The 15277-nt window shown below is 40.3% G+C and overlaps 1 protein-coding gene and 1 pseudogene across 1 annotated transcript; both read left to right on the top strand.

Annotated features, from left to right (window-relative positions):
* The first annotated feature begins 5929 nt into the window (after window positions 1-5929).
* LOC132324260 (taste receptor type 2 member 40-like) lies at window positions 5930-6896 on the top strand (annotated as a pseudogene).
* A 5557-nt stretch (window positions 6897-12453) lies between these two features.
* On the top strand, window positions 12454-13389 carry LOC132324259 (taste receptor type 2 member 40-like). Its single transcript, XM_059840352.1, has one exon. It carries the CDS (start codon window positions 12454-12456, stop codon window positions 13387-13389), a length of 936 nt encoding a protein of 311 aa, XP_059696335.1.
* The last annotated feature ends 1888 nt before the right edge of the window (window positions 13390-15277 follow it).

The raw sequence follows: 15277 nt of genomic DNA, 5'->3' as shown, positions 1-15277 counted from the left end.
TCAGGCTATTGTTAAAGATTTTGTAATTTTTTTTGTAGTTACTGTACTAGTGAGAACTTGATTTTTTTTTCTCTGCAACAGGGTACAGACTGATATTAAAAAAATATTTTTGCAGTTGTATATCTCTTTATGCATTCAGATATTCCCTGTGAAACCATTCCAAAACAACTATGAGGCATAGTTTTCCATTCAGAAAAGCAAGTCCTAGCCTCTGAAGCATTTATTTAACATCAAGGAGAGCAAAAAAGAATAAAAGCCTAATCCCTGAATAAGCAGCCACACAGCCTTGTACTGAGGAGGCATGCTAAGGCAAATGAAATATCTGAGTCCCCCAGACTGCCAGGGGGCTTCCCTTACAACTGAGTGTGTATCAACTCTCTTCTTGCTTCTTCACAGTGCACCACATGCCAAAATACCTCCTAGAAAACCATTTTTCATAGCTCTTTAAAGTGCTTGCTATCTGCTCTGTTTTTATACAATTGCTTACAGGCTGATTTCAAGGGATATTTCCTGTGAAACTCCGTTCTGATTCTGAAAAATGACCATAACAAAAATGCCCTTTCATATGCAACATAATCAAAAGCTGTGAATTTCATAACATAAAAGATATGTCCTGTGCTTTATTGTATTAGCCCTACAGATATAATTCAGATGAAAGACAACCTTGTGTGAGATGGGGAGTTGTACCTACTTATGGAAAACTCAGGTTAATTGCGCTGCTTGGTGACAGCAAAATAGAGCAAAGCCTTATAACCTAAATTGTGTGTGCTGGACTGTGAGGTCAAAATGGCCTTGAATTTCAGAGATTATGGGTCTATCAAGCAGAATTATTTATATTTCACTAGAAGATAATGCTCTTCTGCTGCAATATCACTTGAATCATGAATGTTACAATGCAGTAGCCACTTGACCACAACTCAGATTAATGTCTCCAAATATGTATTTTAATTTTAATGTTGCACCAAGAAACTATATGGAAGCATAGCATTTACAGCCAAATTCGAAACGATATGAACTTCATGGCCATTCACAATACTTTAGAAGGTATCAGCAAGACATTGTTTTTAAGTATTTTTTTGTTAGAAGTACATCCAAAATATCTACCATTAGTTACATCTGTGGACCAGACAGTGAAATGTCATCAGTCACAAAAATTCTCTTTGGTTCCGCCCCTAAATCTGCTGTGCTCATTTGTGGTTTAGATCCAACTTAGATACTAAAGCTCTTCATATACTTTGCAATATCACAAAGTAACACTTGAGAAAAAAAAAAAATTGAAAATTAAAATTACCCTATCTTTTTTGAGCAGAACCCTAAATTTTTTTCTTCTGTATTTCCACCACAATTTCATTTTATGTCTCCTCTTCTTAGCCTTTTCATCCTCCTCAGTATCTCCAGGTATTGCAGTGTGTTTCAGAGGTTAAGGCTCTAACTTAGAATTCTGGAGACTTCAAGTTCCATTTGTATCTTTGATTCTGTTGTAATATGTGGTTTTTAGTCATCAGGTAACTTGCCAGTGCATCTGTAATGTAGAGTTGTTTGCATTTGGCCAGCAACGTGGCATATTTTGAATAGAACTAAATAATTTCCTGTGTCACTATGAGGTATTATTAAGTACCAAACACTTTGGTTCACAAAACAGCCAAATTAGTTGGGAGAGATTTTCTCCCAGACTGATGAAAAGGAAACCAATGTATTTTTAGTAGATTTCTATGTAACTAGATGAATAAGCTTTGCTTTCATTCTCTCCTTCAAGGCAGGATCAGCTTCCCCTGTGACTCTAGAAGCTTCTTGCTCAAACTCTTTTAAAAAGTTTGCAATGAAAATATACATGATTTTTTTTTCTCTAAGTTTTAAGACTAACTGAAAAAGGATCTGGCTTTGTAATTATGAAACCAGCCACTCCTTGCACTCTCCACAATGCACTTTAAGAAAAGTTTATTCCTGTATCTTCAAAGTTATTTTTTCATGTTTGTTAGCCCTTTTTCAGATTTCTTATTTCTAAACTAAAAAAGGCTGTTGTTTCCCATTTTTATTGTTCTGCAATACAACTTTATTAGAGCCACATACAAGAGTACAATGCCTTAATTTGTGCAACAAACAAAAATTTTTGGTTGCATCTTCCATCATGGCATCTATTTTTATTTCTGCTTTCTTCACAAATTTATATATGCATGTGTTTATTCATCTCTATAGGCATTTGTCCCTGTTTTATCAGACTGCATCTCCAGCTTGTCAAAATGATTTTGAATTCTGAATCTGTCTTCCAGAACTTTGTGGTCAGCCTAAACCTGGTGTTGTGTGTAAATTCAGTAGTGTCCAGCCACCAGAAAAATAAAATTCCTCCCAAATACTGGATGCAATATTCCAGATATTAAAACACCTTAAAACAGTGTTGAGGAAGAGAATCACTTTCCTTAATCTACTGGCTGCGCTCCTGGTAAACCAGATTAGAGTGCTGTACACTGTATACTTATTCTCTAGACATTTACTGAACTATTTTATGTACTTAGCCACCCATCTACTGTGGGAGTTAATTCTGATTTCTTTGTCAAGTCCTTGGAATCTACTTGTGTTGAATACTGCTGATATAATTAATTTTACCGCCTGACGATAAAAAGGCGGGACTGGGATGGACTCATTGATAAAGTTCCCAGGTACTGCTATGGTGAATACAATTAGGGGCTCCACACTTCTTTTGGGGTTTTGGCTGCTGAGTTCCAGAGCCAACTTCCACAGCACAGCTGACTGACCTTAAAACAGATTGCTGGGAGATGCCTCAGCAGGGCTCAGCCCCCTCTCATCTTGGGAGTTGCTTCTAAGCTGGGTGCTCACACTTGTTCTCTCACTGAGCTATGCTGCAGCTTTGCCTGAATCTTTCCACCTGCCTAACTGACCTGAATACTGATCCTGGTCTACAAACTGGAATTACTGGCTTGATCTTGGACATGTTGTATCACTATGGACACATCTGATATAACTGGACTGCTGGTGACCCATCACAGAGCTTCTCTGCCATCCTTGCCTATAGGAAGTGGGACTGCACGCTTGACAGTTCTGTCCTTGCCTGCCTTGTGGTGATGCTGCCTTTTTTGGATCTCGTTTCCTTGTGGAATAGCTCCTCCTGCTGCTCCTTGACATGACGACTATAATCTATGCTTCAACCATAAGTCTCCCTTGTGGGCTTACATGGTGTTGAGCAGCTTTTGAAATAGTTGACTACTAGGCTTCTAAAGTAGCCTTTCTATAAACTGTGTATGGGGATATATATGTACTTTGTTAGCTGACTCCATGAGGATGGGGGGCTCAGGTTCAGCTAGCACCCACCTGATGTTGATTTTGACTCATGGGTAGATATTCTGGAAGATGGCCTGAGAGACCTTTGTCTCCATCTGCACCATGGACTCGGACTGAGTGCCTGACAATCAGTATTGAGGGAGTAAGGCTGCAAAATGCAATGGAGCACCTTCTTCTCAGGTGCTGGTGACCAGAATGTGATATGGTGACAGTGACAGGCATGAGATCACTACACAGAACCTTAAACTGACCCTTTTCAGGTCAAAATGTGTCACTTCCTGCTGTTCCACCAAAGCGCAACATGATCCCAGGAACTTGATGGTCATTTTTCACAGGGTGAAGGAATTATCTACCCATCAGCAGCTTCCTTTGACCTTTCCTCAAGAAAAAGGATTTCTCCAATACTTTCTACATAATTCCTGAGCATGAGCATAATTGAGCAGCAGACTCAAGTCCAACAGCTGGAATGGCAGCAGTGTCACTAAGATTGTCAGCCAATTGCCAGATAGGGTAGGTTTGGCTTGGCTTTTGACGTCTGCAGTGAGTAGAGGCACATAAGTCACCCTGGGTCTCTTAGCCATGGAAACAAAGGTCATTCCCTGGTGTGGGTTACCAGGATAATAAAAAGTTGTATGAAATAACTGCAAGTTGTGTAGTTTGTTGCATATTAGATGAATTGCAATTTAGTAATACCCTAAATTTAGAATTATTTCTGTAAGCAGTTTGCTGACTGCAAACTGTATCCAATTCTCTACTTGCACAACATTAGGAGGGTACTGTAGTATGTTATTAACTACAAACAGACATTGTTCCAATGTTACATCATTTCATTAAATGTCTAACCCATCCTATTGAAACATCTCCAGCAGAGACGGTATTTATGATATTTGTTTATATCTATACTTGCTATTCTACTTAATTAGATTCTGTCATGTATGGGCTGTATTGCTACAAGTGGATGAATCTGTTATCCTGATGATGTGTGGATGCTACAGCTCTGTTTTCTTGAAGTCAAGCTAGGGAGTGAGGTTGAGCAAATACACCTTGGAGGTTGGAACTAGATGATCTGTAAGGTTCCTTCCAATCCAAACCATTCTATGATGGTATCATCCTGTGGTCTATAGAAACACACACGAGCACATACAGTCAGACTATTCAAGCACGCAGTTGGCCATGCAGATCACATGGGCAGGAAGCACTTGAAAAATTTTACTTTGAGAATGCTTTGAAAATTTAGCTAATGTCACTATGAAGCCATCAGAATTAGCAAGATATTTAAAATCTAAGCATCCAGAGCACAAAGACAAACCCCTGCATTTCAGCCATGTTTCAAGCCACATGACATTCAATTCAGTACTTTACAAAATTACACCAAACTTAATGACAAACGTGTAGAGAAGCCTCCTATGAGGTATCTTACTTCACAGCAAAAGAAAAAATGTCACATAGCACCAGAGAAACATTTATTCTTCCTGCCATAAAAAGTAAAAATGGGTGGGATGATACACAGAAAGCAATAGAGTAGCAAACTAAAATGGATTCTGTTGTCAGCAAACACTGTTAGAAGACACATAGAAAATACTGCTGAAGGTTTGAAGAGACAAGTATCAGCAGAAATTACATAGTGAAAGAGGATTTCTGAGTGGATGGATGAAAGTACAAATGTTTCCAAAATGCCTCAGATTAAGGTATTTGACAAATGCTGATTCAGTAGTGAAATAAATGAAGAACTACCTTCTGTAAGCCACTGAAGGGAAGATTTACCAAAGAAGCTGTATTCGCCACCGTAAATTATTTATTTAATAAAAATGTTTTCTGGAAGAGCTGTGGAAGTGTAAGACCAGTGGAACAGCTGCTTTGACTGGCACAATAGAAAGATTGGGTGGTAAGGTTACATAGTCATCACTATACCTGGAGTTCATTCACTGCAATGTTCATAGATGAGTTATTACAGCAAAGAAACTGGAGCCAGACCTTCAAAAGGTGCTACAGGATGTCATCCGTTTAGTTCATTTCATAAAAACAAGAACTTGAAATATTGGAACCTTTACAATATTGTGCAGTGATGGGAGAGATGATGAAAATCCTTTATACTTCTGGTGGGTTGACCTTGATTGACAGTCACGTGCCCACCAAGCCTATTAGCAGATATTAGAATACATTGATAAAGACCTGCTTCAATATTAGAAGAGGCCACAGAGATTACTCTCATAAATGAAGAAGACATGACAATGCAAGACAGGGAGAGATTAAGGCAGATGATATTTTAAAAAAACCAAATTGAGGCATGTAAAGCGGGACATCAGATACTGGAGTGTAAACCCACTGTTCTAAAAACCCCAGATGAGATGCTCCATAGCTTTACAATGCAAATCCTTCCACAAAAATGAAAACTTTGTAATTAAATCTTGACCGAATTTGCATGCTTAGACAAATCAGCTGAGACATCAACCCCCAAAACAAGATGTAAAATAGCAGAAATATTAAATGACATTAGGATACTGATAGGCCCCTGAGATAAATAGGTGAGCATTGCCCATAACAACTCCTTGGCATTGGCAGCACCTGCCAGATCTAAGGTTTTCAGGAGCTCAGAGGAAGCTGAGTAATAATTGCAAGCTCTTGAGTTGCAATGATGACATCTTTTGCTCTACTTTGTCTATCGATTACTATAATTGAATCCATGGCAGGAATTCTAGGAAATGGAATTATCTTGGCTGCCAGTTCAATGAGCTGCATGGGGAGCAAAACATGGCCCCCATTTGATATGATCATGATCGCGCTGAGTTCATCTAAAGTAATTTTGCAGTCATGGAATACACTGGATTTTTTAATGAGTATATTTTATGAGCCCTTCTTTTATACAGAAAACCTGCTAACAATTACCAAGACAATGTTTACATTTCTGAGCTACTCCACCCTCTGGTTTGGAGCCTGGCTTAGTGTCTTCTATTGTATCAAGGTGGCCAGCTTTACACAGTCTTTCTTCATCTGGCTGAAGCTCAGAATTGCCAGGCTGGTGCCCTGGATGCTGCTCACATCATGGCTCTGCTCCTTCACAGCCGAAATTCCCTTTGCCTGGAATGTCTACAGTGTGCACAAGAACATCACTGCTGCTTCATCCATGACAAACTCTTCAGCAAGGAGAATCACAAGGAATGACAGTCTGGATTTATTAATTCTTCTCTGTAATGCTGGTTTAGGTACGCCTTTAATACTGTCTGTTGTTTCAAGCGTTCTACTGATTTGGTCTTCATGGATACACACCAGATGGATGCAAAATCATGCAAGTGGCTTCAGGGATCCCAGCTTAGAGGCACATATCAAAGCCATCAAGTCAGTCTGTTCTTTATCTTCTACATTAAATATTTTATTTGTAATGTAGAAGATAAAGAATTGCATATTTTATTTGTTTGCTTCTCCTCTACTCCAGAGTTTTTTCACCTTCAAGTGATGAGATATCCACGTGTGTAGTTATAATGGCTGCCTGTCCTACAGGACACGCAATGGTTCTAATTTGGAGCAATCCAAAGTTTCGAGAGGTGCCAGCTAGGATTTTGCACCACACTAACTGTCATGTCAGAACTATATCCATGTAAAAGCTCATGATTTAGCCTGGAATTTCTAGTTTATCTCCAAATTATTAAAACAAAGTTGTCAGAAATATAAAATAGGCACTGGAATTGACAGATTAGGGCCTTGATCTGGAGTCATGAAGTAGAGTGAAAATTTGCTTTACTTGGATGTGAGTCTTGTTTGAAAAATCATGTAAGCTGTCTCCTATTTGCTGCACTTTCTTTGGAAATTGCCATGGTTTATCTGGAGCAAGAAAAAAACAAGGCCACGACTCAGATTCCAGTATGATTCAATAAAGAAGAAAACAGCCTTTTGATCTTCTTCTGCTCTTCCTGAAGTAATGATCGTTGTCACTGCAGTATTGTTACATCAGAACTAGAGCTTCATGACCCTTTCAGTTGCAGGGGGAGTATGTTCACTTTTATAGCAACTGTCACTGAAACATACTTGACCTGAGCCTTATATTGATTAAACCATCCTGATTCAATGTGTCTGGTCTGGATGTTGTCAATCTGTTTGAAGCAATGTACCTGGAATTGATATGGATCTGTGCCTGAATTGCTTTATTTTACAAATTAAAATATACCAAGTCAAAGGATAACCTGAGATGGAGTGTTCCGTTCCCTCATGACATAAACTGTATCACAGGTGACAGCATGGGCTTCCATGAACATGTTTTATGACATTTAACAGACATGCAGGAAGTTGAGCTCATGGCAATGCCACCCTGACATGCCATTGTCACCACCATGCATTGTCACTATGCTGCTTCCCAGCTCAGCACCATGAGACATCCGTGTGGGGAGGGTTGGTCCATCCTCTGCCCTTCCCTGCTCTGCCCTCACTGGCCTTCAGGAACAAACCTCAGAGCTCTCTGACCACACCAACAGGCAAAACACATGGGCTGTGCTCAACCCACAATCCGTGTGTGCTGTCCTGCTCCTGCCTGAGCTCTGAGGCGCATGGCTGCTCAGCAGGGACACCCTGAACAGCTGCTCTCACACAATTTGTTTTACATTCCCTTATTTCACATTCCTCATGCACATGCGATTCAAAAGCATGTGCTATTTTCCAGCCTCTTTAAGTACATTTTCCCTCCAAAGCTTTCTTGCCATAAAATTTAATCAAATAGTTACCAGTTCACTGACATGAATTTGGGGAATCTAAGAGGGAGCACTGGCAAAGATATTGGAAGGCACCTATAGGGCCAATCTCCTCCTAGATGTTCATTTCTGTAATGGACCACCTAACTAATTATTATCACATGAATAAAAATATCTTTAACATGCATTATATGCACTGTCTACTTAATCCATGTGTTCTACTGGATAAGTTAATAAATAAATTTGATAAAAACTTGTTCTGGGGAACAAAACTAACCACCTCTGTTCTAGTAAGAAGATGAGAATTACAGCAGTTGGGATCTTCCGATATCATACATCTTTTTTGAAAGCAGGCATTTTTCTCATTTTGTCTGTTTTTCCATAAGATGGAAATTGGTTTGATTCCTACATCTTAACTAACCATATAGCAACTTGGAGGAAATTTAAAAGTAATGGACTCAAACCCTTCAAAACATATGAATTGTTTGCATACCCACCAGTGCTACTCAGACCCTCTTGCAGCTCAATTCAAGTTTGTCCAGTGAATCAAATCAGAAAATAAACAAAATTCAATGCTCATCCTGCTCTAACACTGCCAGGTGGACATCATGCAAATCATCTTGTCCTGTACCTCTTTCATTGAGCACCCAGGAAAAAATCCCCTCAAATTTTCTAGGGAACTAGTCACATGTAGCATAAAACAATGAGGCCAGCATTTGAAACAAAGCCCTTTTCTGTTAAACACACTTTTCTGTATTACTGTTATTTAATGATGAAAATAATAACCAGTAAGAAAATAAGAGAAAGACAGAAGAACCCATTTATTTTCTAAAGCACAGTCTTTTCCAAGAAAAATCCCGCCAGTCATCTGATTAGAGTCCTTAGCTCAAGGCAAGAAATGCAAATATCTACATGAGAGATCACTAGAGGATCCTTCTCTGATTTGCATTCCTATAAGCACACCTGGAATTTTCATAATGGAAATTCTGGACAATATGCAATGGAGTCAATTTTCAGTGCCCATCACAGCAGGATTTTAAAAAGAAGTAAACCTGTGTGCCGGGCTGTACTGCTTTTCTGTGTATGTGGGGATGGGGGAAGACAAAAAGCTATGTTTGAATGGACTTTCTGGTGAAAGTAAGGCCTTGCTCTGGGGGTCTGGCTGCCTTGTTTCAGAGCCAGCTTCCACAGTCCACCTGACTGGCCTTTTAGCAAATTGCTGAGTGAAGCCTCAGTGGGGCTTGGACCCCTCTACATTCAGGAGCTGCTTCTAAGCTTGATGGTCAACCTCGGTCTCTCCTTGAACTGTGCTGCAGCTTTCCCTGGGCCTTTCCACCTGCTTATCTCACTTGGATACTGATCCTGGCCTGCAGATTTGATTTACTGGCTTGATCCTGGGCATGTCTTACCACTCTGGATATGGCTGGCAATCCCTGCACTTGTGGCTGTCCCTAATTGTTCTCACAGAGCTTTTCTGCTGTCCTTGCCCACATTATAGGTGGACTGCAGGCCTGACAGTGCCCCCGCTGTCATTGCCTGGCCTTGTGGGGATTCCTTCAACATGGGCAAAATAACTGAATTTATTTCCAATCAATAAGAGATTGTCAATCAATAAGAGACTAGGGGAGTGAGAAAGAACAAAACCAGAAACCTTTTCCCCCTATCCCTGCCTCTTCACTCTTCCTTCTCCTCCCTCCCTGAGCAGGGTCAGGGAACAGGGAATGGGGACTGCAGGGGGGATCCTCTCTACAAGGTGCAATCTTCCAGGAACAAAGTGCTTCAGCATGGGATCCCTACAGGCTGCAGCTCCTGCCACAAGACTTCTCCATGGTGGGATCTCCGTAGGATTCAGCTTCCTTCAGGGCACAACCACCTGCTGCAAGAGTGGCTCTGCTCAGGCTGCAGTGTGGATATCTGCTGCAGAGTGGTCTGCTGGGCCTGCAGGGTCACAGTCTACATCAGCATGGTCCTCTCCAGGGAAAGCATGGCAATGTCTGCTCTGGTGCCTGGAGCACCTTGTTCCCTTCCTTCTTCACTGACCTGGCTGTCTGCAAGGCTGTTTCCCTCATATATTCTTTCTCTGTCCTCTCTCTCACAGTTGCAGTGCACTGGTCTTTACCCTTCCTTAAAGGAGCTGTCACACAGATGTCACCGGCATCACTGGTGGGCAGAGCCTTGGCCAATGGTGGGTCCCTTTTGGGGGTAACTGGGACCGGTTCTGTGTGACACAGGAGCACGTTCTGGTCTCTTCTCACACAAAACACCCCTGCAGCCTCCCCACTGCCAAAACTTTGCCCGTAAACCCCACACATATCACACAGACATTTGCTGGTTGCCTTGTGGCAAGAGGCTCAGGCTCAACGCTGAATGGGTCTTTGAGTTTCCTGGGCTCCAGGAAGGTGTCCCTGCCTATGGCAGGGGGTTAGAACTGGATGGGTCTTTCAGGCCCTTTTCAACCCAAACCATTCTGTGATTCACTGGGTGAGCTTAAAAGAGCTGAATTTAAGGAGCTGAATTTAAACAGCAGCTACAGAGTTTTCTTTTACTAAATGGGAACTGATACATATTTGCTGACCCTTTTGTGTTTGAAGTGTCTGTCAATAGCATGCTACAGAGCCGTTCCTGTCAAAAAACCAAACACATTTCTATATTTCTTCAAGGTGAAAGTGAAATTCTAAAAGTGGATGAGAAAGGAACTGCTTTTCAAAATATTTTTTTGACAAAAAATTATGTAAGTATGACAACTCCAAAAATTCTTATACAGGTACACTTGCAACATTTGGAGGCATAATGTTGTAATTGATTTCAAAATCTTTCTAAGGAAGAGCTTCTGTGAGTTTTAAACCCATTTGTTAAACCTATGAAACCAGAACAATATTTGATTGTTTTGCACGATTTGATTTAGCACGGAATTTGGATATTTACTGCTGAATTTCACCAAAGAACTTTGCAGATGTGGTAGTGGGAAAGCCATTCAAAGAAGTATCAAAAGAAACTGAATGTAGAGCCAGACCTTTGAATCACTGTGCCACAAAGTGACAGACCTAGAATCTAAGAAAGTAATGAAACATATCAGATTACATTGCTCTCACTTAAAAAAATTACTAATATTTTTAATGAGAAGAGAAAAAGAGTTTGTACTAACACTAAAGCGAAATAATTTTTAAAATATTGTTTATTTTTTCTTGAATTATTTAATTCTTTATTTTGATGTGTTTTATAATAATCAGTATCTGGACATAACATGCACATAACACATACAGTGGCATATAAATGAAATAAATAAACAAATATACATTTATCTGAGGTGAATGGTCACAAAGTTTTACTTCTACAGGTGCATAATGAAAACAGTTTTATCACTGCCCTAGGCAATCATACATTACTTTAAGCATATGGAAATGCAGACAACCCAAAAAAGCAACCTAGAAAACATCTCAAAATTTCTCGTTTGATCACTGCCCACGGCTTCTTACTGTGCTACTGATAGCTACCCGTCACTGCATTTTTGAAGAGGCTTTGTGTGTTTCCTTCTGTGTTCTGGACTACAGATAAAACGTAAGTCCCAAAGTTTTTCAATGAACTCAAGCATCTCCACTCACCTGTTTCTTTCCAGATGTGGAAAGAGTTTAATTCAGTTCTTTTAGCAAGTATAGCAGAATTTTAAAGGTATGCATATTCCATATGGAGCAAGACGGACTCAATTAATAGTTGTGCCTTTGCTCCTGTATGCAATGTTGTATGTTGCCAGATCTTAAATTCCTTGAGAAACTCCTGCACTTTTTCAAGACGCTTGTGAAAAACGGGCAAGTGAAGTACTCTGGTGAAATGATTTTCCTTTTGTCTGTGTTTATTATCCCACAGATATTTGTCCTCTTTTAGGACAATCTGAGAAGCACACAAGGATCAGTATATTGCTTAAAAATATCACTACACAAAAAGGAAAGTGTGAAAATCCTCCTTGCGGTAGCAATTTGAATATACCTGATAAAGCAAAGGAGCTGCCCTTAGATAAGGAGATGTAATGACAAGTATTTGTCATAAACCCAGTAGCCACAGTGGTGCAAGACGGGGAGAGATTAAGGCATCAGGTATAAAAAACAAATCTAGACATGCAAAGCAGGACATAAGCCACTGGAGTGCAAGCCCACATTTGTAAACAGCACAGTCCACCTGCTCCATAACCCTTCCTGTGCAAATCCCTTCACCAGTGCAATGCAAACAGTTTGGACAAACTGAAGACACTGTTATTGAATCTTGACCCCATTTGCATGCATAGACAAATCAGCTGAGACATCAACCCCCAAAACAAGATGTAAAACAGCAGAAATATTAAATTACATTAGGATACTGATAGGCCCCTGAGATAAATAGGTGAGCATTGCCCATAACAGCTCCGTGGTATTGGCAGTGCCAGATCTGAGGCTTTCAGGAGCCCAGAGGAAGCTGAGTAATAATTGCAAGCTCTTGAGTTGCAATGATGACATCTTTTGCTCTACTTTGTCTATCGATTACTATAATTGAATCCATGGCAGGAATTCTAGGAAATGGAATTATCTTGGCTGCCAGTTCAATGAGCTGCATGGGGAGCAAAACATGGCCCCCATTTGATATGATCATGATCGCGCTGAGTTCATCTAAAGTAATTTTGCAGTCATGGAATACACTGGATTTTTTAATGAGTATATTTTATGAGCCCATCTTTTATAAAGAAAATGTGTACATAGCTTCGAAGACAATTTTTACATTTCTGAGCTACTCCACCCTCTGGTTTGGAGCCTGGCTTAGTGTCTTCTATTGTATCAAGGTGGCCAGCTTTACACAGTCTTTCTTCATCTGGCTGAAGCTCAGAATTGCCAGGCTGGTGCCCTGGATGCTGCTCACATCATGGCTCTGCTCCTTCACAGCCGCAATTCCCTTTGCCTGGAATGTCTACAGTGTGCACAAGAACATCACTGCTCCTTCATCCATGACAAACTCTTCAGCAAGGAGAATCACAAGGAAAGACAGTCTGGGTTTGTTAATTCTTCTCTGTAATGCTGGTATAGGTATGCCTTTAATACTGTCTGTTGTTTCAAGTGTTCTGCTGATTTGGTCTCTATGGATGCACACCAGACGGATGCAAAATCATGCAAGTGGCTTCAGGGATCCCAGCTTAGAGGCCCATATCAAAGCCATCAAGTCAGTCTGCTCCTTCCTTGTCCTTTACATCATATATTTTATTTTTGTGCTTATCATCGTATTTGAAGTTTTTTCGCCTTTAAGCAATGGAGAATTCATTTCTGTTGTTTTAATGGCTATCTGCCCTGCAGCACACACATTTGTCTTAATTTGGAGCAATCCCAAATTTCAAGAGCTGCCAGCTAGGATTTGGCACCACACTAACTGTCATGTCAGAGCTGCATCCATGTAAAAGACAGTGGCTTAGCCTGGACTTTCTAATTTAGATCCAAATCAATTAAATTGAAATCATCAGAGGTATAAATAATAGATGCTGGAATGAGTAGATTAGGGCCTTGATCTGCAGTCAATAGGAAAGTGGGAATGTGCTTTACTTAGATGTCAGTCTCGTTAAGAATAATTGTGTATGTTGTCTACTATCTGCTGTACTTTCCTTGGAAATCACCATGGTTTCCCTAACATAGCAGAAAAACAGGGCCAAGACTCAGACTAGAATGGAATCTCTTGGAATGCTTGAAGTTACAATACCTGATACAAATAGAATAGACCTGTTTAAGCACAGGAATGATCATATTCTGTGAACATAACGCTTGAATGTGGTTTCTGGTTACTAAAGCCTCCTAATGAGGATTCTAAGGAGTTCCTAATATTTTCAGAATATCTCATTCATTATTTTCGACTCTGGTTGAACTCTAGTAAAATATTTGTTGATTCTAAAGGTGTCTATAACATTCCAGCATGGCTCAGGAAAGAATGATATGGCCTTTTGAGATTCCTCCTGTTACTGAAATAATGTTCTGTGTCACTGCATTATTGTTACATCAGAATGGGAGCTTTATGACCCTTTTCAGCTGCAGGGGGAGTTTTCATACTTCCAAAGTAACTGACACAGAAACATTCATAACTTGAGCCTTGTGTTCACTAAGACCATCCTGATTCAATGTGTCTGGTCTGGATGTTGTCAATCTGTTTGAAGCAATGTACCTGGAATTGATATGGATCTGTGCCTGAATTGCTTTATTTTACAAATTAAAATATACCAAGTCAAAGGATAACCTGAGATGGAGTGTTCCGTTCCCTCATGACATAAACTATGTCACAGGTGACAGCATGGGCTTCCATGAACATGTTTTATGACATTTAACAGACATGCAGGAAGTTGAGCTCATGGCAATGCCACCCTGACATGCCATTGTCACCACCATGCATTGTCACTATGCTGCTTCCCAGCCCAGCACCATGAGACATCCGTGTGGGGAGGGTTGGTCCATCCTCTGCCCTTCCCTGCTCTGCCCTCACTGGCCTTCAGGAACAAACCTCAGAGCTCTCTGACCACACCAACAGGCAAAACACATGGGCTGTGCTCAACCCACAATCCGTGTGTGCTGTCCTGCTCCTGCCTGAGCTCTGAGGCGCATGGCTGCTCAGCAGGGACACCCTGAACAGCTGCTCTCACACAATTTGGTTTACACCCCCTTATTTCACATTCCTCATGCACATGAGATTCCAAAGCGGTGCCTGTGCTATTTTCCAGCCTCTTTAAGCACATCTTCCGTCCAGAGCTTTTTTTCCATAAAATTTAATCAAATACTTTGAATTCATTCGCATGAATTCGGGGATCTTAAGAGGGAAAGCCAACAAAAATATTGGAGGGCTCCTCATAGGGTCAGTCTTCTGGAAGACCTTTCTGTCTGCAACTGACCAGCTAGTTTACTATTCTCATAGTAATTAATATGCATTTTATACACAGTCTACTAAATCCCTATGCTCTATGGGAAAATTATATTGTTTAAATATCTACACACACAAAAGAAAAACACGATAATCGTCTTTGTAGCACAAATTTGAAAATATCAGTCAAAGAGAAGAGCCTATGTCAAGTATGTCTCAGAAACTTTGAGGAGATAATAGTGCAACAAAGGGAGACAATAAGGCTTCACCTATAACATACAAATCTAGACATGTAAAGACATACACCTGACACTGTAGTGCAAATCTACATTCATAAACACAACAGTTCACCTGCTCCATAACCCTTCCTGTGCAAATCCTTTCAGCAAAATGAAAACTTTGTAATTGAATCTTAACCCCATTTGCATGCTTAGACAAATCAGCTGAGC

Source organism: Haemorhous mexicanus, chromosome 2, assembly GCF_027477595.1.
Source record: "Haemorhous mexicanus isolate bHaeMex1 chromosome 2, bHaeMex1.pri, whole genome shotgun sequence".
In the NCBI taxonomy this organism is placed as follows: Eukaryota; Metazoa; Chordata; class Aves; order Passeriformes; family Fringillidae; genus Haemorhous; species Haemorhous mexicanus.
This window is presented reverse-complemented; position numbering and strand designations above follow the sequence as displayed.

Excerpts from the sequence above, each read along its gene's own strand:
- LOC132324259 (XM_059840352.1), top strand. The coding sequence starts at position 12,454 with ATGATGACATCTTTTGCTCTACTTTGTCTATCGATTACTATAATTGAA.